The 23261-nt window shown below is 39.3% G+C and overlaps 4 protein-coding genes across 7 annotated transcripts in view; all 4 read left to right on the top strand.

The window, feature by feature from the left end:
* The first annotated feature begins 2321 nt into the window (after positions 1 to 2321).
* On the top strand, positions 2322 to 8463 carry LOC122774748. Of its 3 annotated transcripts, XM_044034244.1 has the most exons (7): positions 2322 to 4223; positions 4312 to 4582; positions 5552 to 5746; positions 5891 to 5962; positions 6027 to 6213; positions 6415 to 6622; positions 6898 to 8463. In XM_044034244.1, exons 1-7 carry the CDS (start codon positions 2379 to 2381, stop codon positions 8116 to 8118), a joined length of 3999 nt encoding a protein of 1332 aa, XP_043890179.1. In that variant the 5' UTR covers positions 2322 to 2378; the 3' UTR covers positions 8119 to 8463. The 3 variants fall into 3 exon arrangements, with proteins under 3 accessions (XP_043890179.1, XP_043890178.1, XP_043890177.1); XM_044034243.1 differs by having other exon boundaries at positions 5552 to 5962; positions 6036 to 6213; XM_044034242.1 differs by having other exon boundaries at positions 5552 to 5962.
* A 1466-nt stretch (positions 8464 to 9929) lies between these two features.
* Positions 9930 to 14659, top strand: znf576.2 (zinc finger protein 576, tandem duplicate 2). The gene is made up of 5 exons (XM_044035110.1): positions 9930 to 10013; positions 10657 to 10857; positions 12163 to 12278; positions 12549 to 12692; positions 12871 to 14659. Exons 2-5 carry the CDS (start codon positions 10713 to 10715, stop codon positions 13720 to 13722), a joined length of 1257 nt encoding a protein of 418 aa, XP_043891045.1. The 5' UTR covers positions 9930 to 10013; positions 10657 to 10712; the 3' UTR covers positions 13723 to 14659.
* Positions 14660 to 15692: 1033 nt separating this feature from the next.
* Positions 15693 to 19793, top strand: wu:fe05a04 (zinc finger protein 502). Of its 2 annotated transcripts, XM_044033157.1 has the most exons (4): positions 15693 to 16045; positions 16152 to 16520; positions 16786 to 17747; positions 18425 to 19793. In XM_044033157.1, the coding sequence occupies exons 2-4, from the start codon at positions 16154 to 16156 to the stop codon at positions 19184 to 19186; spliced, it is 2091 nt and encodes a 696-aa protein (XP_043889092.1). In that variant the 5' UTR covers positions 15693 to 16045; positions 16152 to 16153; the 3' UTR covers positions 19187 to 19793. The 2 variants fall into 2 exon arrangements, with proteins under 2 accessions (XP_043889092.1, XP_043889093.1); XM_044033158.1 differs by having other exon boundaries at positions 15693 to 16520.
* Positions 19794 to 21610: 1817 nt separating this feature from the next.
* si:ch211-79k12.2 (uncharacterized protein LOC568844 homolog) overlaps positions 21611 to 23261 on the top strand; it is a 4603-nt gene continuing 2952 nt past the window's right edge. Inside the window, exon 1 of the mRNA XM_044033788.1 lies at positions 21611 to 21841. Coding sequence (XP_043889723.1) covers positions 21815 to 21841 — 27 coding nt within the window. The 5' untranslated portion in view covers positions 21611 to 21814. The remainder of the gene's footprint in view (positions 21842 to 23261) is intronic.

Below are 23261 nucleotides of genomic sequence, written 5' to 3'. Positions count from 1 at the left end.
GGGAAAAGGTTTCCCATGTCCAAATCTCTGCAGAAACACCTCATGTCACACTCGGCGGGAGGAGATCAAGGAAATGCGGGAGACACCACAGCTAAAGCAAAGAAAACTGTTGATGGTGAGAACATTTTTACAATTTACAAGTGTATCATTTTACATATTAAGATGGTTACATACTTTTTAGCAGAGCTCTCAGGCACGCATTTCAATAAGTTCACACACTCACATGCCACACATGACATTTCTCATGCTGACAAGTGATAAAACTCACTGCACATAAATTAGTCATTGCTCTCCGTAGTCCATTCATACAGTAACCTATCAACCAATCAGAAAATAAGTATTTCTTGTTGGCGAGTAAAGTCTGAAAATAGGTTTCCGCTGTGAGCACTTGTTCCACATGTGTGCGAATGCTGTGAATGCGTGCACAGGTATCAGATGATATAGAAGTGAAAGAGCATGGTCAGGTTATCACGTTTGCCTGTCTCTTTGATCTATTTGTCTTTTTTGTTCTGAAAGGCAAGAATAAAAATGTATTGGGTTTAGTGGAATTTGTCCTTACATTAGCATATTAACTTCATATTATCTATTTTTCTGTTCTTTTATTTTTAGGTGTTTCTACAGTGAAGTATATTTGTTCCATATGCAAACGTGCTTTCAAGAGTACAAAGACTTGGGCAAAACATATGAAAACTAAGCACAATAAGTTGCCTTCTGCAGCCAATAATGCCATGCCAGCTGGTCAGCAAGAGAAACAAAATACACCCATCATAACTCCAATATCTTTCTACCAGCCAGGATTACTACAGTTGGAGCCAAATGGACCTCTGCAAAAAGTTGATTCCAATATTGACACAGATCAGATTTGCAGACTAATTGAATCTTTAGGAAATGTACAAAAAGTGAACCAAGTTGTCATATTGGGGCAGGTGCCTCTTCATGCTCAACCACTGGAATTGCAGCAGATGCCACAGCTGACAGAACCAATAAATGTGAGTCCACCACAGATAGATATTATGGGTCTGAAACCATCTGAATCTAAGATGATTGAATTTGACCCTTTAAACAACCAATGTGATCCAATGGAACAAACAATTATACTGGAACCTATTACACCAGATGGACAATTGGAAAATCCCTCTTTTTCAGAATTAAGTTCCCAGACAGCCACTGGTGAAAACATAGAGCTAACACTTGTTCAGGCTGAACAAACAGAAGGACTTGATGGACATGTGATGCATCAGATCATTCAGCCTGACATTAGTGCAATTCAATCTGACCCTATGGGCCAAACGGTCTGTAACAATGAGCAAGTTGACCTCGAACAAAACCTTGAGCAGACAGTTATATTAGAACTTACCCCTGCTTTGATACCAACTTCGGAGCTGGAACAATCCCAAATTATGCCACACAATGAAATCCAGCCCTCCTCTCTACTACCAACTACTGAACTAGAAAAGACTCCAGATCAGACTGGAATAGATGAGCAGAAGACCAACCTGTCAGTCCCACCACTTATGCCAACAGTTGAGCTGGAGCTGACAACCTTACCAACAGAACAAACAGATCTTCCCAGCCCTTTAGTGCCACTAGACACACCTACACAAGCTCCAAGTAAATCTGATACAAATCCTAAAAAAGATGTTGATTCACAAATACAGACTGTCGGTCTCGAACAAATCCACAGTGTGATGGATAGAGTTGTAGCAGAAGAGACACAAAAAAAGGCAGAACAAGAGGTGTCTCCACAAGAACCATCTGAGAAATTCCTAGAAGATCACAAGGAGTGTCAGAACCAGTTGCCTGTAGTTGAAGACACATCTGCTAAAGAAGAAGTTTTAGAGACCAAACAGGTGCCACAGACCTCAGAGTTACCGGTGAATGTAATGTCAGCTCAAGAACTAGTTAAAGTGCGAAAAAGAAAACCTGCAAGTGCTTTTCACTTTCAAGGATATTTACAAGAACAGGTCAGATCTGCATACAATGACAATTTTCAAATTGATGCAAAACCTGTGAAACGCCAAAAAACAAAAAAGTCTCTTCTCGTTGTAAAATTTGGTCCACAAAGCAAAGAAAAAAAAAACAAGAAACAGAAGAAACCATCAAAGCAGCATAAGCCAACACAAGAACGGATCACATCAAATCTCTCAGAGAAGAAGGCAACATCACTGAAGAAAGGAAGGAAGGGGGAAAAGGACAGAAAATTGGGACATTTAACGTCCACAGTTGAAATCAAATCATCATCACCAACACAATTTAAAGAGCATGTAAGGAAAACTAAAATGAAAAAGCAAAAAGAAGAAGCCAGGGAGGGCATGCTGCCAATAAATGAACACAAAACTGTTGCTTCACCAGTGTTTAAAAGAAAGAAACAAGGGAAAATGATGCAAAAAGATCAGCCTAAGAATATAAAGGATGGTAAGAGAAAGAAAACCCTGACAAAGGAAAAAGTAAAAACAAAAGCAGGTACAGTGTCACAAGATCCACCTATAACCACTAACCCTCAAGACTCTCTACTTTTACTCAAAGGTCATAAACAGCCCCAGTTGAAAGTTTACAAGTTAGACCCTTCAAAAGCATCAAGTCAGACACCAGAGGCTTCTTCACCTCACGAGTCCCAAACAATGCCCCAACAGAATAAAGACAACACATTCCCAACAAGTGATTCTACAAATGATCAAAATGCAGAGTGTACAAAGAAAGGAGGAAGACCAAAAAAGAACCAGAAAGCTCTTTCGTTGTTGTCTTCACTACAGGTTTCCTGTCAACCACTGGAGATGCAACCCACCAAGCCGAAGACCACTAGGAAACGCAAAGCCTCTTCAAAAATAGAGACTGAAGGAGTGATAACTTCCAAACGTGCTTTAGAGTGTAAGGACTGTGGGGAGAGATTTAGTGAACTCTCATCCCTTCAGGAGCACAAGGCAACAGTTCATATCATTGAGAGTCCTGGTCTCACTTATACCAATGGAAACATCTTTGAAGGGGTCTCCAGCCTGGATTTTTATCAGCTTCCAAAACAGCCTAATAAGCTTGATGGGGTGAATGCTGCTGCAGACTGGGATACTGAGCCTGAGTTGGTTGATGTGGCTTTAGAGGAACGAGAGCGAATCGTCTCTTTTCCAGCTTTGATTCCATCCCCGTCTTTACCCGTCCCTCTTCCAGATGTTGAAGTAAGTTCTTATGAAAATAAGTCTGGTAGTAAGACAGCAGTAGATGATCAGTCTTTAGAAGTCAACTCACCATCTAATCAATTAACAAACAGTGAGATGTCTCCAAATTTAACATCTGAATCCTCTTTAAGTAACTCAGCTAAGCAAAACATGTTGGAGACAGCAGAGCCTTTGGCATCAGTTGAAGCCAAGCAAGATAAAGTTACCCAGAAGCATCCCAGCTCAGAATCTGAAGTTCAGTCAAACACGGATGAAGACATTAAAGATAATTTACTTCTTGAGGTAGATTTAGTAACTGTTGGGGAGCAGAATGAAAGAGATGATCCAATTTCACCTCAAGAAAGTTTTACTCAAAACAGTTTAAAGGGAACTTGTTTTTCTGAGGGTGGAAGCGCTGAAACAATTTCAGCACCTGGGCAAGCTGTTGAAAAAACTATGGAAAAAACGTTAACCTCTGTGTCATGCTCCACTCATCAAGTAAAGATAAAGGAAGAAGAGGAAGAAATGTTACTCCAGAAGACTAAAGGTTGGAAAGGAACTGTAACAAAGAAGGCTCCATGGGGGAGGACAGGAGAAAAGGGACATCTAAAAAGAGGAGTGACATCTAAGGTAGTTTTACGTGGGGATAGTGTTAGAGGAACAGAATTGGAGAAAGAACAAGATGAATGTCAGGTAGTTTATGAAAAACATCCCATGAACTCTGATACTGAAATTCATGAAGAAGTTGAGACTGGCATTAAGCTGCCACAGCCAGAACCCAGTCCTAACCTGGAGGCCAAGAAAGCCCCTGCTCCTGATCCTGTTGCATGTTTGCCTTTGGCGCCCTCTGCAGTAGACGAATCTCCTGAAGAACGGGTTGTGGTTGAGCTGGAGTCTGTTACTACTAGTGTTGAGGAAGTAATGCATGAAGGAGGGCTACGGGGAGAAGAGGAGCATGATGGAGAGATTGACCAGTCTCCATGCATTATACTGGAGAAGTTCCTCACCTCTAGGCAGAGAGTGAGTGCTGACAAAGAGCTGTCCCCAATGACTGCAAGTGACAATCCAAGACGAGTGAGATACTAATTCAACCAACAAACACTGTACATTATCAATTAATTACTTTGTTGCTATAAATGTACAAAATTTGTTTTCATTCCAGGGATTGGATAGCATTGTCGAGGTTGAAGTACAAGTCCATGGGAGCCAGGAGATCAAGGTGGAAGAGAGTATGACGGATCCAATGCTGTTTGTACCTACCTGTCAAAATAGAAAGAGCACAAGTGTCCAGCAACAACACCAACATGATATAAGGAGTGTTCTGGTGAAAGAGGAGAGAAGCCTAATGCTAAGTGAGGCTCATGCCTCACAGGGCAGCAGTCGCATCAGATGGAATGTGGAGCCAGTGAATAATGAAAACACTGCCACTCCATGTGAGTATCACTGTATACTGTTGCAACATCCTAAAGTGTTTTTGGAAATCTTATTATTAGCCTTTTAAAATATGTTTAGACGTTTGTAATGAGTCATAGCCAAGAGAGACAATGAAAGCAACAGCTTATGGTCATAAGGCCAGTTCCACACTGTAGGTTTTTTTTGGGCACAGTAATTTCCCATAGGCTTGTTGTCAAATGCTCCTTTTACACCTTTTTTCTGTGCTCAGAATGCAATCAGATAGTGCCTGACCACATGCAAGTACCGGTGTAAATACACCCGAGGACAGATTACAATCCAATCTGCCAACCCACTTCAGCAGGTGGTCAGAGAAGCAGAACGGAAGTGTAAATGCAACTACATTAACAGAAATACGTTGATGGCTCCAAGCACAGCTAACTTGAAAGCAGTGACAACTGCACAGTCTCCTCTGCTTTCGTTGGCTTCTGCTTGTCGAAGACGACTTTTTCCCCTGCATTGAAAAGGAGTCCATACAATAGTGCAACTTCATATGCAGCTATCACTGTTGCTGTTGATTATATAGTAGCGCCCAGAGGTCGAAGTGACGTAACGGGGGGATGTCCATGATTGGATGGCAATCGGCTCTTGATGTGGACACCGGTGTATGTTACTAGGTGTAAATGCATGTGGTGAAGCTCTAGCCAATTGCTTTCTGATCACAGAAGACACAACATGGTCTTCTGTAGTGCTAAGACTAAACTCCTGACTCTGTAATTAATAATAACATCAGAGTCAGTGGTTTACATTCCTGTGAAATGTTGAACTTCTCTTATCCATTTGGTTATAAAGTGTTAACAGTCAACAGAATTATATAATTTAGTCACTTCTTTACATGGTTTAGAGAATCATGCCGCAGGTAGATGATGGTTATATCCTACAATTGATAAGTTCATTCTGTGCTGTCCTTTCAGAGATGAATGAATCTTGTTTTGGACCTGTGTTTTCAGTAATGCAGAGTGAGGAGACAAGTGAGTGTTGCATCACACCAGAGTTCAACACCAACCAGTGTATCTTCTACCCAGTGAAGGAGGAAGAGAGGGAGGTTCTATTGGAAGCCACTGAGACCAGCAGAGGTAGTTTAACCCCAGAGATATCCAGTGCTAACCAACAGACTGAGCCTCAAAGTGCAGATAGTTCTTTATGTAAGTATTGGTTATCTAGTTCAGTGTTGCCCAACCCTGGGCCTCAGGGAACACTGCCCTGCGTGTTGCATGGGTTGGGAAACGCTGAATTCTACTTCATCATCAAAGATAATTGGAGAAAAATAATGTTGATGTTAAAAACAGATGAAGGGAGCCATTCCTCACAGGACCACCAGGACATAAGAGGTTTCTCCAGTGACTTTGCTGATGGACAAGGTTTGTTAACAGTTTTAACTCCTTAATGAACAGCATAGATGTCTATAAGTAAGTAATCTTTCAGTTGATGCAGATGCTGAGTGGCCTAATCCACCAGACCTCCGGGACTTTCTCCTGCAAAGTTCTGATGAAGAGGAAATGGGTGCTTTTGAACCATCTGACCCTCAGCTTGACTCAGAAGACGCAGTATTGGCTTATTTCTACAAGAACAAGATCAACGATGCACGACAACCAGCTCAAGCATTAGAAAAGTAAAGTATTAATTGACATGCCCTCACAAAATATGTAAACTGTCAAATTGTACAAACTTATTATAACTTAAAGAAATTCTTAAACGGGATAATTAGGGGTTTACTTTGCTTTAGAGGTTCATAAAATGGAGAAGAAAACTTGTCAATGAGATGGTCACCTGTTTTTCTCAAAATATACTGTGTTTTCATTGTTGTCCTTAGTGTTTTAATTTCAACAAGCCAGCTCCAAGACCCAAGAGATCAAAACAGGACCAGGCAGCCCATTGATTACTTCTCCACTTATTTTGGTTGGGATACCTGGGTGGACATTGCCAACTGCACAAATAAACTATCAAGAAAGCCAAACTCCATCTCAGCAAGAGAGGTTGCACAATTTGTTGGGATCCATATTGCAATGGGAACTTTAAAGGTATGTCCTCCTTAATTGATGTGTGAAATTATGTCATACCTTTACATTACATTACATGTCATTTAGCAGACGCTTTTATCCAAAGCGACTTACAATGGAATTGAGTACAATCAGCCAGGGGTGGAGTCGAACTTGCGACCATGATGTCTTTCGCACACAGGGTACAGGTCTTGACCACTGAGCCACTCCACCCCCCTGTCTCTGTTGAACAAATGCAAGACCACTTTATTACAAGACCAGTCTATATTAATTTGGTTTCTTTTTTTATTTTTCAGTTTCCCAGTCCAAGACTCTACTGGGAGGACTTGACTAAAGTACCCTTAATTGCTGATGCCATGCCACTTCCACGTTTCCTCGAGCTGTCTTATATGTTGAAACTAGCTTCTCCAAAAGAAGATCCAGTCGACAGTCAATGTGTAGTTTCTCAGCATGCTGACAGGCAAAGACAATGTGACAAGCCAAATGATTTGAACTACTCCAAAGCACAGACTGATCCCCTGTGGAAGGTTCAGCCCATTCTGTGTCGTTTCAATGCAGGGTGCCAGGCACTGAGAAGAGAAGGTGACTATGCAGTGGATCAGTATCTACTTCCCTTGACTGGAAAGCTGCACAGTAACAAATTTTCTCTCCACTGCACTACATTACTTGGATTTGGTGGTTTACTCTTACATGTGGATCTTAAACTGAATCTATCGGATAAAGAAGATGCTGTCGAAAAAATGGCCCCAAAAGGTAGCATGTTGTTTCTTTGCAAACAGGAACTCTCCACTCCTGCAATGCTAGAACGTCTGCTTGTTGCTGGGGTTCATGGTGCAGGCAGGGTGGGGGGAGCACAAGGACAGATCGGGGACGAGTTTGTAAGCTCAGATGGGAAGCTGATGTTACGCAGATCACACTGTGGCTTCATACTTTCTACTGCGGGGAACGGTCAGAGGAACATGGCTTCTCTCATTGACAACTTTGAGAAGGCCCAGATGTTGGCTCGATTCAACAGAGAGTTGCGAAATCTTTACCCAATTCCACTCACTGCCTCTGCCCCAACCTGTTGGCCTCAAGCAGTGCTGTGGTATATAACAGATCTAGCTCTGGTTAACTCCTGGCTCCAGTACCGACAGGATCATAGGTTATCTTCTGCACCTTTGACTCTCATGGCCTTCAGATTAGAGGTGTCCAAAGCTTTGATCCTCTCAAGCAGCTGTGATACCCAGGACTCTGTTCCTCCTCAACCACCCACAGAGAAGTCCCAAACAACAAATGAGACCCCCAATCCCAGCCTGGTGGAAGAAAGTCCTCTGCCAGATGCAGCCACGCGGTATGATGGTTCAGGCCACTGGCCAGAGCAGCTTGGGGAGGGAGAGGGAGGCAGGTGTAGTTTTGGAGACTGTCAAAGAACATCTCGAGTGCTATGCCTTAAGTGCTGTGTCTTTCTTTGTATTTCACGTAACCACAACTGTTTTTTGGATTTCCATAATCAAGGGAGTAATGGAAAAGAGTAGTCCCACCCTTTATTTTTAACACCATACTTTTGGTCTCAGATGTAATGTATTCTTTTTTGTTTTTAAAATTTTTATTTTATTTTAAATTATTCCTAATGATTTCACAGGCAGTGTCAGTATTTCAAAGGATTATTGTGCTGAATTAAAAATGAATTATTTGTGATGTGGCTTAATATGTCATCAACAAGTGTAAAAATGTATTTGCCTTCAGAAGGAAATGTAAAAAGGATCTTACAAGTTTTTATGTTTTTGTTTTTTCCGATTCTTTTAAACCTGATTCAAATCACGTTCCATGAGGGCTCATTTTCGGCTCTACGAAGAAAAAGCATTAAAAGGTTGCGTTAACTAATGTGTCTTTTTTGTATTTTTTTTCAAGCAATAAAACTAATTTTCATGGCACACTAAACATACAGCAGGGATCAAACAATGGGAACACAAGCAAAGAATAGCAGAACTGAAGTGCAGTACATTAAAATGTATTTTGAACTGGACTGATTACCTGTCTCGACATTCGTCAAGTTCAACAATGCACATCATTCACCCACTGACTCAGTTACACGTTGTTAGTTTCACAGATTGCAGTGACCTTGATGACTGCCTGAGAATCTTCTTAAATCTGTTTATAGTCATTCACTTCATTAATCATGAGGTAGTTATCTTAATTACTGCAGTTGCTTGCCTTAAAGTACTGCTCCTAGCAGTGACCCGAGGACAATACTCCAAGATGTAAAGATACCATAAAACAGCAATGACAGTCTATTGTAAAGTAATGCAATGTAAATGCTGTAAAATATAGAGGTATGTATTGGTGGTGTCAATTAAAAAAAGGGCTGCATGGATCTATGTGGAGAGTGGGATAAACATACATATAAGAAACAATTATGTACCTTTTACAAGAGCTGCAATGATGAACTGATTACTAAATGAACTTTAAGTTTGGGATTTTACAAAATGTGTTAGACGTATATAAATTAACTCTGAATAACTTGGAGTCTTCTTTTAATCTTTTATAGTTTCATATTTTATTCTCCTTTTAGATTTATATTTTATGAGTGTTTTGTTTAGTGTTTTTGTTTTGTTTTGTTATTTTGACTGCACTTTCTATGTACTATCAGGAAGGTCAATCTGTCCCAACAATAAAACGACTATGATATTCAATTGAAATACTGTGTGTTAAGTGAAGCTCCTTGTCTGTTCATGTGGAAGAGGTTCCCTGTGCTCCACTTGTATCCATTTTAAACTCTAGTTGCTTATTTTACATATAAATATGTTCTGGATTATTTGCTCCTCTATGACAGTAAACAAATATATGGTGTCACTGTGGGGGATAAACATTTGAGGATGTCGTTTTGAGATTTGGAAAACACCAATCTACAATATTTCTAGACGAAGCAACTAATTGGTTAATAAGAAAAAAGAAAAAAAAACCGATTAATTGCAGCTCCACTTGTCACCATTAAAAGTGCCATGTCACGTGACGAGAGATCAATGGTAGAATCAGATTCACTAGAAAATGAGGTCAAAAGCAATCGTCCATATTCACGCATGCAAAGCTGTACAGACAGTTACACAACAGGTGTTGTGTATTTTTTTTTGTAAAAACCAAAACTAGAATGTGTTATTTCAATGAATGGCCGTGTTGTTAATCGCGTGAAATAGTTTGCTTTGTTGCCTTAATGTTAATTCTTGCACTCATGATCGCTCATTTATATCCGCCACAGGGAAACTCGTTCAATTTATATTCGACAGGGTTTGAATGTTTTTCATCAACCGACGAGTCTCTGGCGGCCATCTTATTTGTACCAAAGGCATACGCCAGGAAGTGTCCGATCTATGTGTTGTACTTCTGTGGGGTCAACTATCTCAGTCAAACTACACTCGTACAACGGCAAGAGGTAACGCCAACGTTTACTAGCAATTATTTTGTTGTTTTATAAATAATTTACAGTATATGCAGGTATCAGTTTACGTAATAGGGTTCATAGAATATGTACACTGGCACTAAACAATTTGTTAAAAGTTGGTATTGGAAAACTATTCAATCCGCTTTGAATGGCAGCCGTGTTGTTAGCGCTAACTGCTAGCTAGCGTTAGCCCGCTCGACTGGTTGTTTTTCGTACCGATTGGCGTCAGCTTTGTACACGGACGTCAAACCACATCATCTAGCTTCAATCTAACGCGTGTAATTTTGTCAGACAGGTCACTGTGTGTATTTTAATCCGCATACAAACGGTCGGATGTTAGTAAAATCGCGCGCAGCTAGTTAGCGTAGCCACGGGCCTTATAGCAGCAATGTTACGCTAACGTTGGCCAGGATGAGTAAAAAAACAACCCTGAGTGATTCCATGGAAAAATATGGACCCATAGTTTAAAATCAGCATCAAATACTAATTGCATTAAATCCGGACTCCAGCGTTACCCCATCTTAACTAACACTTAAGGATTACACCATTGCTGTGTTTCCCGCTGTTATTCAAACTGTTGGTATGTCCACCTAAACATGAGGTTGTTTTGATTTTTGTTTGTGCTCGATTGCAGTTTTAATCAAGGGAAAGTATTACTGAGTGCCCGCTGAAACTGGTCGGTATCTCAGGATGGACTCGGATATTTTGAACATTGAGGATATAGTGATGGGGCGAGCATTACCTGAGCCCCCTCCAGAAGTTCCCCCTGAGAAGCCAGCAGAACCATACAAACCAGTCACTCTGAATGGACCTCCTGCACCCTCAGTCCAACCATGTAAGTTACTGTTTCACAAACCTTTTCTTTTTAAATGAATTTACCTTTTAAAAAAAACATGCCCAATGCTCTATGTAACTGCTGACAAGAGCCAAGTTGGGTGTAATATATAATTTCTGACAATTTTTCTGCAATTTATGTAACACATTATTTTGAGAGCTTTAAGCAGTCATTTTCAGGAGATACACTCACCAATCACTTTACTAAATGAACTGGGTCTTGTGCATATAACTAGGTTATTTGACCTGCTGTTGTGGCTTACTTTTGGCTTGTATTTTGAAAAAGTGTGGCTGTTCTTTGACCCCTGGCATATTTGCCCACACTGCTGTACACTGGTTAATTTCTCGTTTTCAAACCAATCTCTGTAAACCCTAAACATAAATAATTACAGTATATGCCCTAAACCCTAAATAACCATGTATTGAATCAGTTCAGCAGTTTCTGAAATAGGCAGACCAGCCCATCAAACACCACAAACTATGCCACTAGTGTTGGATAACTTACTCAGGAAGTGTTACAAGTTACTTACTTATTACTCCTTTTAGAAGTAATAATATTCGTCAGTGTCACTTATTACTTGGTATCAAAAATAAGTATTATCTTTATTTTGTTTCAGTTGTTTCAGTTTATTCCTAGAAAATTAAATTGTGTTATCTATCTATCTATCTATCTATCTATCTATCTATCTATCTACCTATCTATCTACCTATCTTTAGTAGTTATGTTACTAATGTTTTTCTCATCTTTCATTTTAGTAGTTTTTTTATGTTGTCTATCAGTTATTCGTAGGGGGAAAAAAAAATCAGTTTTAATAGTGTGACCAAGCAGTTATGTGCAGCTAAAAACAAAAGAGACACGGAGGTTCCTTGTATGAATCACCCAACCAGAATTTTCTTCAGATACCCTCAATCTGGCTTTCAAAATAACAGCCACTGACACTGATGTTTTTCCTAATTCCTGTGTTAACCTTTTGCCATGACACATTACTACAAGATTACAGTCGTTATTCTACAAATATGAAATACCAGTTTTTATGATGTCTTTGATATCTTATTATTCACTCCATAAAATAAAATACAAATTGTGCATGTTATTTTTGTTTCAGTGGTCATTTCATTTGTTGTAATACATTAGCAGTAATGGGAAGTAGTCACACATGCGCAGAACAATTTCTGTTTCTGGTAACAGATTGCTTAGTGACAATGACTGCTGTAAATGGTCACACAGCTCGTACCAAGTTTGGTAAACGTGTGTAAAATATACCCTTTGGTGTTCATGTTTGATCTTGTAAATCCTACCTTTCAGACCAGCATGAAAATCTGCAGTGTTTCCAGTGCTTCATCACATTCTGCAGTGCCAAAGCCAAGGAAAGGCACATGAAGAAGAGCCATCGGGAAGAATATAAGCAACAGCTCCAACAGGTCAGCTTATTTTTGCCTGCTTATTTCACATTTTCACTATCTGTTGTAATGCCATATCCGTGTATATAGTTTTATAATCTTTGTGTTGCAGTCTATGGTTATTAATGGCCTGTATTTCAAAATATATGTGGAAAGTAAAAGGGGACCTTTTTTTTTTATGCATTTGCTTTTCCAGTAATTCCTTATAAATGTATAATTTGTCTTTTATGAAATAGTTATTGGTCTCGAATACTCTCAATTATGGCTTTTCTTTATTTCACTTCTTCACAGGGAAATACATTGTTCACATGCTATGTGTGTGACCGCACATTTCTGTCATCTGAGGAGCTGACGCAGCACCAGCCCACACACAGCAAGGACGACAAGCCCTTCAAATGCGTTCACTGCAAGGAGAGCTTCAAAACATTTTCTGAAGTGCGTATATTGTTGGGTTAGTTTAGTTTTAGAATGTACCTTAAAACTTACTTGAAAATTAACACTGAATCCACAAATGCCAAATCCAAAGTTAGTATTTGAAGTTTGTCTCTTGTTGTTGTTTTTCAGCATTCTAGTGTGATATTGTTTTTTGAAATGTTATTTCTCTCTTATGCAGCTCACATCCCACAGAAGACAAACGTGTCCAGAGAGGCAGATGGTATGTAAAGATTGCAATGAAACTTTCCGGAGTGCTGGACTTCTGCGTGCTCATCGCCTGACCCAGCATCCTCGCCCAGACATAGAGACTACAGAACAGCCAGAGGACGCCACAAAAAACCATCGCTGTAAGAAGTGTGGTCAAGGATTTGAAACCGAACCAGAGCTGATAGCTCACCAGGAGAAGTACCCCGAAGGTCAGCAGTGCAATGGCAGCTCTTCATCCGTCAAGAAACGTGGACGGCCTGCCAAAGGTGAAGACCCAGCTGCTGCTGAGAAAAAGGGAAAGCGGAAAAAGAAGGACGAAGCTGAAGCATCTGAGGAGGCAGTGAAGGTCAGCAGCGCATCAGAGTCAGCAGTAACCCCAGCAGAGGAAAAGGGGAAAGCAGGTGTGTCAAAGCGAGGCCGTCCTTCAAAAGCAGCAGCAACAACAAAACCCGATGTGGAAGAAAAGAAGAGCCCCGAGGATGACGCTGAAGCTCCGGGAAAAGAGAAGAAACCCAAAGCAGATCCAGCTCCAGGTCGTCAACACCCGTGTCCCGATTGTGACTTCACATTCCCCACCTTGATTCAGCTCCGTACTCACAAGAAGGAGAGACACACCCCTCGCAAAGCCCATCCATGTGATGAATGTGAAGAAAGCTTTGCTCGCCCTGAGCAGCTGGACGCCCACATGTCGAGGGCTCACGCTGTCGGTCGCTTTGCCTGTCCAACCTGTGGGAAAAGCTTTGGCCGTGAGCGCACCTTGATAGCTCACCAAAAAAGCCACCCGGAAGAGGAACAGCCTGAAAACCCAAGTGCAAAGAGATAATTTAGACACGAGGACATTGCAGAAAAGTGTATGGTTTTTGAAGATTTTAGCCAGGAATTGTCCTTTTTTTAATATTAAAGATTTGATGATCCAGATTGGTTTCAGATATGCTTGGAATAATTTGAGAATGATGTTTTATCATATTTTGTGTTATTGAGTTTGACCTGATGAAATCATGGACAGACACCTCTTCGAAATTGACTTTTCAAGTGTTGTTAAATTTACACCCTTTCTCATAGAACTTATTTTATTTGTAAAAAAAAAGTTTTGACTAACTTTTTAACATTTTTTTTTTCGTTTTCAGTTTGTTTTTCTTTTTAAAGTGTGAACTGTGCGTGGTGTGAATTTGTTGCTTGGTGTCTTGATTTGTTAAACTCACTTTGTGGTAAAAAAAACATTTTTTTTTTTTCATTTTTTTTAATTTCAAAACAGATTGGCTAAGTACATATTATTAAGCAAAGTAGATGCCTAGTAAAATACTATGTTTGAATGTTTGTCAAATGAATTGTCATGTACAGCTTTCGATTCATATTGTCCTTTTCTTTTTTTACACATTTAATATTTTGATCAAGTTCCTTTCTAAATTAAGTCTCATTGAGGAGGAATTTTGTAAAATAACATTTACCTTCTGCTAGTATTTTGTTTTGGTCACATGCTCCAGATTTAATGTGGGGTGTATAGTTTTGTGGACAGAAACGATCCCCTTTGATCCTTATTTGTCTTGCAGTAAAACATTGTCCTTTATTTTTTCACTAATTAGAATCATAGTTCATGTCTGAAATGGACCTCATTGCCTTTTTAATACATGTGAGTCCAATAAGGAACTGTGTATATCATATGTTATTCACTGATTGGATTATTTTTTCTCCGCACTGCAATGTGTCTGAACACTGCAAAAACGGTAATAAAACATGCTTTACCAAGGGAGGATACTGAAGAAATAACGTGCCTTTGTCTTCTAATTCACTCACTTCTCATTGTCTTGTGAGATTGTTCAAGCAAAGCTGAACTACAAAAACTGTTGAATGTTAAACATTTGATAGACCTGGCCAACATAGTTCACCAAGGGAGTTACAAAATCAGAACAGTACCCATCAAAAACACAAAAAGTACATTAGTTATCTACCAATATAAATAAAGTGTACTGTTGGTGTTGCTTTTAGTTTATACTGCAGTAAATTAGTCGCTATTTTATGAGCTTAGGCTGTTTCACTAGTATAAATTGGTTTAATATTTAATACAAATAAAGTATAATATAATCATGTCAAAATTGTATTTACCAAGCTCTCCTTGGACTTCTTCTCAGAGATGTAATATTGTTAATACTGTTACCTTTGAGTATTTTGGTATTAATAGTTAATTAATAATCAATATATTAACAACTAAGAATAATAAATAGTTAAATATGGCATTGTGAAGCACTTTGTGACTGTGAGTCACTGCACTATCACCACACATAGTGCTTCACTTTGAATGTGAATTAAAACTAGACAATAAAACTAATGTTAAAAAAAACATAGTGACTCTGGTTTGGAGTAAATAACACAACTGTAATGAATTCAATTTATAGTATTGCATTTGTGTAGTAATAGTCAAGCACAGGTTACTCCATGGTGGTGGGAGGGGGCCTCATAAAGGCTTGAGCCCATGATAGGTTCTGTGACCATAAACAAACGCTATTGTTCTAGTGGAGTGAATTCACTGTTTAAACAGTTGGAAAATATATACAATATACTATTTGTATATATCTCTTACTATTCGTTTATGTATTATTTATTAATCTATGTTATTTAAGCTGCTAACGACTTTAATAGGGAAATATTTAGAAAGATATACAATGGAAGTCCCTTCTTGTACTCCATACCAGGTGGTGGCGGTAATGCGCCAATGTAGTAATGCACATGCAATGCCATTCCAAGACACTGGCAGTGCTGCAACGCCCTAATGGATTTTTCTCTTTTTGGGGTGCTTCATTTGCTTTCCTTTCCTTTTTTGTTTGTTTCTCTCTCCCTCTGTGGGATAAGCGCGCTCTTGGAAAGCTGCGAGGCATGTAGGTCTGTGTTCGTGTCGTCTTATCAAAACAATAGTTTGTCACGTGAAAATAAGCCGTTCGCTCGGAAACGAAGCCAGCACAGAGGATAACTGACTGTGGTTGTTCCATTGTTCTGACGCCACGCGTTGTCATCACTGACCTGCCAGGTGAGCCGGTATACAAACGGCGCTTCTAGGTGTGTCGCTGAGGAATTTCCATGGGAAAGTTGTCGGTTAACTTCTGCGAAAAGACATTCAAGACGGAAGAAGAGCCGGGAGACCTGTCATAGAGGTAGAAGAAACGCACAGTGCTAGTTCATAAACCTTAACGTGTTTTTAACTGATTCCAACTGCCAAATTCCAATTGTGCTCTTGCCCCCTTTGTGCTTTGCTTGCAGCCATGTCCATTGAATACACAATTGACATCCAGTTAACTGAGCTGGGATTCCCAGACATCCTGCAGTTAGGGCAGAGCCCGACCAGAGAGACAACCAGTCATGTCGCCACTTCACTTCCAAACACACACAAACGGACACGGCTGTCACGTGACGACGACGACGCCGCGGGTCCAGCAAGCCTGAGCTCGAAAAGCGCGACCCTTGAAACGAGTGAACAATATGGGGACTCCGCCAAAGTCAGTGTACATGTGGGACAGTCAGAGTCCACGGAGGACGATTCGGACGACAGTGAAATTTCAGGTGTGTACGAGGAAGAAGAAGAGTTTGACGAGGAAGGGGACTGCGAAGAGGAGGCAACAGTAAACAATGGTATGGCTCTCTCATTTGACTATACATGCAGTGTGAGTGTAAACTGTACTTGAATGTAATCCTCTACAGGGTTGGTTAACTGTAATGCAATTAAAGAATTCACCAGCTTGTAAATGTGGCGTGAGGAGACACAAATTCACATTATTTATTATTTTAGTCCTTTATAACTACTTTATGTCCATTATGTATTTCTTTCAGTTTTTATCGTGTCAGCACGGTGTATACCTCTTTTATTTATGATCTAACTATAATCTCCTATCTCCAGATGGGAGCCAGTCAGGCAACTACACCTGCAGTGTCTGCAGTCTCCAGCTTTCCTCCAAATTCAAGCTCCAGGACCACATGAACTTGCACACTGGAGCACGGCCGTATCGCTGCGCTGAATGTGGGAAGTGCTTCTGCCAAAATTACAACTATCGAATTCACCTGCGCACACATGCCCAAACCAGAGTGCACCGCATTTTGTGCCGTGTCTGTCAGATGAGCTTTGCATCAAAGGAGGATCTGGAGGAGCACCTATTAAAATCTCACCCCGAAAAAGAGTTTTACGAATGTGACCTGTGCAAACGTGTGTTTACATCTCTGATGAAATGTCAGTCTCATGTCCTGTTACACAAATGTATGCCGGGTATTGTTTGTGAAGTATGTGGCCGCAGTTTCTCCAACCCCAAAGCCCTTGCACGCCACCATAGGAGGACATGCCGCCGCAGTTTTAAGTGCACAGACTGCACAGAGACCTTTAACAAGAAGAATGCTCTCTTGAAACACAGCTTTTCCCATCTTGGTTTGCTACCTTACACTTGTGTACGATGCCGCTGTCACTTCCGTCTGGCAAAGCTGTACCGCCAGCACAAGTGTCAACCCCAGCTCATTCACTGCGTGGCATGTCTGAGGGAGTTTCTTAATGAAACTGACTTCCAGCAGCACAAAAAGGACACAGGCTGCTGGGGCAATCAGGAGCCTAAAGGGGACGAGATCAGATGCTTGGAATGTGGAGAGTTGTTTTCAACTTCAGAAGAGTTGAAGAAACATGCTGGGGCTCACCAGAGGATTCTGAAATGTGCTGAATGTGGGAAAGGGTTCCGCTCAGCCTTGCTGTTAATGTCCCACATGGGAGGTCATGCCGGCAACGCGCCCTGCCTTTGTCAGAGCTGTGGACTGGGCTTTCTTCACCAGCAGAACTATGATAGCCACCTCAAGACCTGTGGACAAAAACCCCAACCTGTGGTAAGTGTGAGGGCAGAGTTTTAAATGACCACAATGGTGTTTTTAACGCCACATTTGTATACTGTGAATGTTTTTCTTTTTTATCAGCATCACACCAGCAATCCTTACCTGTGCATATAGTCTTTGGGATCATCAACATGTAAAACTTGAGATTTGGCATCCGGAGATTATAAGAGATGTAGCACTAAGGGTTGCCTTCTCAGGGATTCCTCAGCATCTGTGGCACAAGTTTTGGCAACTAAATAAGTTAAGCTGCTGATGTGTAATTAATTTATGAGTTCTTTTGGTCTGCAAAGCTTCAGAACATCGAGAAAATTAACAAAAGATGTTGCATCACATGATGAGAAAGAAATCTAATTGTTTGCTTTCTTTGATGTTTTTGCATTTATTATACAAACCTTTTTATAACTTAATGATGGAACTTTTAGGTGCTTTACTGTTGTATTTTGTTTTGTGACAGTTTGACTTTATAATAATCTTATCTAACTGGCTGTAGTTTGCCATGCAATGACCCTACAGACAAAAGTATTCATCTGCTCATCAAACTCTTTGCAAGTATGTGAATGAGAGCATTTTGGAAAACACAATATAACTTTTGGAACTTTAAATCTTGTCACACTTGGGTTTTGTATAATACATTTTTAAATCTTGTGTTTTTGTCATCTTCATCATTTCAGAGTGCTTCCAAAAAACACCAGGCGTCAAAGAGCTCATCATCCAAGACAAAGACACTTGAAGCAAAACCAGACATTTCAGCTCAAACTAACTCGATCACTAAGCCTGCTGTTTCCAAAAAAACTGAGAGCCCAGTTGTAGAACCTGTTAGTCCTGGAACTGCCCAGGGAGATGTGTCAACTGAATCTTCTCCATCGGATGGATTGTGGAAGCTGTCTCTTGACAAACAGCCACCACCTGGTGTTAAACTTGTCCTTTTTCTTCCTGTATGTTCTCAAACCAATGGCCTGCCCCTCTCACCTGCCATTCCTGGACACCATGGACTGACTTCCACTCTTGAAGGGCAGTTTAACACCCCTCCAGACGTAGTGACTGAAATTAAGCATGCAGAATGTGAAGCACCTCTGGATTTGTCTAAGAAGGCTGCTTTGAGTGACATTCCACTCGGCCACATAAAAAATGAGCCAGACGAATTTGAAATCTCTGGAGAAGCTGATGGTACTAAAAGGCAAGGATGTAAAAGTAGTGATAGTAAAGTGATGGCTAAAACTAATCTGGGAGAGGCAGATACTGAAATTATGACTGATCGCTCCCACCTTAGTTCATCCTCTGAACTAAAATTGAATATAAAAAAAGAGCCTCATGGCACTGATATTGATTTGTTGTCATTCAAATCTTGCCAACTACCAGATGGGAGGACAGACAAAGAAATTAAGGTGGAAGTTGGCGTTTCTACTCGATCTGATGATGATAAGGAGAAGTGAAATACCGTGAGAACGAATAACTTGTTCTGCATTCATATTCCTGTCAAAGGACACACCTGGTACGTTTTCTTTGTTTGAATAAATATAAACAATCTCCAAACCCTTGGGCTGTTTTGCGTTAGAGTTGACTTTCTTTCCAGTCCAACTAGCAATCTGAGACACAAGAATGGTGTTGTTAAGACAACATTCACAACGACAGATTTGTTTGGTGAATTTCTCCATCACCTCTCTGTAAGCAAGATTTTCCACCTGTATTTATTGACTCCACCAACATCTTAATCAGATGACTGTCACTTTTTTTTTTTTTAAACAATATTGCTCTTTTCTTTTTCTTTTACAAAATCAAAACATTCCAAGCCTAGTTTATTGAACTTGCATTCTGGTATTTCTGGGCAATAAAACTTGGGTTATTGAAGTGTATCAAGTTTAATGAAAACATGTGCATTCCTTCTATTCAGCTAAAAACTTGAAATAGGTTTATTTTTTGTGTATGCACTTGAAATTTGGTTCTATGGAACATATTCTATTGATGTAAATGGTACTCAGTAGTGTCACTAAATGACATCTTGTGATTTTGTAAGTTCAGGTAATACACAGTAAATTCTGATATTGTCTGGCTTTATTTTTGGATGTGTGTTGTGTGTGTGTATGAGAAAGACCTCACAAAATGACACACTTATGTCATCACTTTCCTGGGGTCATTCCATCTAAGTGGCTAAAGAAAAACAGACTTGTCCCAAAAAGTTGGACGAACATAACTAATATCTCCCAGTTCAGCTTCAAGTCGTTCCACTACGCATCCCAGCTTTATCTAATCAAGGTTGATTCAAGACAGACTTGCATTGTCTCATTTAGTGCACACACCTGGGATATTTAAGAAGTCCTACAGAATGAAGGAGAAGTTGATGAAATGAGTCATGCAAAAGGAGAAACAAGAGCAGCACTGATGGGAAAAATCAGTGGGGCAAAAGCTTCTAATGGAGCTGTACAAAGAATACAAACATGTTATGATAAAAATGGAAATACAACAGCCATTACCAAGACTTAAGGGATGGTATGGCAGAAAGTTGCTGACAGTAAGTGAAGCAAGTGTCTTCTGTGTTTCATGTTACATGTGTTTTTCACTTTATAATGTTAACTGTGAGGAAACACAATGTGCCCAAAATGACTGAAACTTTTGAAGTGATGATTTTTGTCATATTACTTTTTAAATGATTTACCTATACCTATTTATAATTTACTAAACATGAGCACATGGTTCAGCAGGTACAAGCCCCACTGAAAAACACATTCAAATGTGAGGGTTATTTGTCACAGAAACATTATTACTCATACAATATAAGGACTACTTCATGGTTCCATAAAACTGAATTGTTTATGAAACATTTTATAAAACATACATAAAATAAAAGTAAGCAAATCTATATCTGCTATATGAACAATTACATTAAATTATGGAAATCCATTTCAATTAGGCTCTGGAATTTAAAGTGTTGAATGATATTTCAAAAAGTGGTGTTGATGTTGCTCAGTTGCCAGGTTTGTGTGCAAGGCTGAAAAAGCAGAAACCCAATGTTTTCAATGTTTCAAAAAACTTTTTACTCCAGTCGAGTCTTTAGTCAAGTAAGTTTAAAGTCTGTGAATTTGACTCAAGTCAAGTCACATAATTGAATTGGTGAATTTAGTTGATTTGACAATGAGTTGATTATATTTCTACCCTTAAAAAAATATTATGAATAACTTGGTTATTTTATATGCAATCATCAAAGCAAATGGTTTGCAAACACCAGCAGACAAATACTGAAGCACTAAAACCAAAAGTGTGTATGTTTTAGTGACATAATGGAGGACTGCTGCTTACCTGACCTCCAGGTGTGCTTGGTTGCCTTTGTTATCAGCTTCCACAAAATACACAACACAAACACACTCAAAAACCCTAGCAATTGTTTTAACTTTTAAGCTATACACATGTACCTTCACTGTCTAATTTTACATTTATTTCAAAGATCCACCTGTTTTTTCTTTGCATTCAAGATGGTTTGAGTCTGCTGTTCAGCATATGTTTTGTCTTTCATGTTTTTATTACTGCTGGTAGAATATTTAATTTCTGTCAATAGACCATTACTTTTCATACACTGGACCTTACATCCTTATTTTATGGACCTAAATAACACATATGTTAAAAAACTAAATTGCATTAGACCTATCGTTAACAAAAAAGACACAAGGATGCTTGTTTTTCTTAATATAATATATATATATAAATAAATTCTGAAATAATTCCATACTCTTATTTTTTTTAATACGTGTTTCCGCTTGGTGACGTGTCTAACGGAAAAGGGAAAAAAAGAGCCTCCCCCTTCCCGCATCTGATTGGCTTAGGTTGAGCTAGACGCGTGGTGATTGGTCAGGATTAGAGGAGACTTCTCACAGTCAGCCAATCAGAGGCAACGTATGGAGTCTCGGGGTTAGAGGAAGAAAAATTAGATTACAGTAGAGGTTTGTGTCATGGAAATATCGCATTTTTGTTGCTACGGTTGTTTTACAGTAGTCTCTTCAAGTTATTGAGATCGTATATGTAAAGCTCAGCTGTCGTTTTGCGTCTAACATTAGCGTGTGCTTCTATTCATGGACAAAGAAAAGTCTGCCGACATTGTAAGTATGTGACGCTGTTATTTGATTCCGCTGACATGGTTTAACGTTACAGTGGTCTGTCTGTTCTCGTTTTGATCTATTTCACACTAATTGTACATTAAAATAAAATGTAAAGGGAATGAGGGTGTGAAGAATACAAAAAATACAAATAAATGTGTTTATTCTTGAGTATGTATTATTTTACATTTTAAAGGTCCAGTGTGCAATATTTAGGAGGGTGTATTGTGTGTAATCACTTCAAAATAAAATTTGTTTGATTTTTATTTTTTTTTTTTTAAAGTCTTTTACTCGCAGCCCAGACGGGACAAACCAGCTAGAGCAGGCGTGTCAAACTCAATTGACCTGGGGGCCAATGAGCATATAGTCTGGTCAAGCGGGCGAAATAGAGGAAATTAAGTGGAAAAAACAGCTATTTAGTAGCCGGTGGGCAATATAATATATTCATTATATTAGACAGAATTGCAAAGTAAAAGTGCTTTGTGTTTTGATATAAAATGATTCACAATAAAAACATATTTATGATGCACAAAAACGGAGAATTAAATTGAAAATTTAGAAAATAATGACGTGGATAATTGTGATTAAAACAGCTTAAATATATGTAATTTTATGTCGAGTGTAATACATTTAATAAAGCAATGATTACAACCAAATGTCTTATTACTATTATAAAAATATTGCCGGCAAATACTGTACATTTAGTCTTATATTCTGTCTCAGTGGTGGGCGGGCCACATGTGGCCCCTGGGCCACCATTTTGACACATGTGAGGTAGAGTGTTATGTTTTGAAGCGACAACACAAATTATGAGACAAAACATTCTTTCTATGGGTGGGTCAAAATATCTGTATTAGATATTCGTAAAAGGATATCACACATTGAGCCAAGTGTAGATACAAAATAAAGCGCTAAAATCCACTTGTATGCTGTACATACACTCATAGTGCTTTTCAGTTGTCAATAGTAGGGGTGGGGGTGCTGCTCAAATGAATGAGGGAAACTTGGGCCAAAGTTACCTGGTTGAAGAAGAGGGAGTTTACAGCGTGATAATGACAGAGAAAGCTACATTGAGATGCCCCATCCATGTTCAATACATAGACTTTATACACTTTGTTCTATATGTTGTGAATAAATAGAGAAATCCTGCTCTTAACTTTTCATGTTTTTAAGTTTTGTTTTCTTCAGTTAGACCGATATCATGATGTATCACTATATGATTGTCTTGCAATATATTGATCATCAATTGTTGTATTGCGATATTATTGGTATCATGGACTGTGCATCGTGAGGTATGCTGTGATTCCCAACCCTGTAACGCTTCTAAAAAGAGGTTGGTGAGCTGTGTATTATAATCTGCAGTCTCAACATTAATTCATTAATTCTTACACACTGGACTTTGTCGTGCTATGGAGTTAAAATC

This window comes from Solea senegalensis, linkage group LG9 (genome assembly GCF_019176455.1).
Source record: "Solea senegalensis isolate Sse05_10M linkage group LG9, IFAPA_SoseM_1, whole genome shotgun sequence".
In the NCBI taxonomy this organism is placed as follows: Eukaryota; Metazoa; Chordata; class Actinopteri; order Pleuronectiformes; family Soleidae; genus Solea; species Solea senegalensis.
This window is presented reverse-complemented; position numbering and strand designations above follow the sequence as displayed.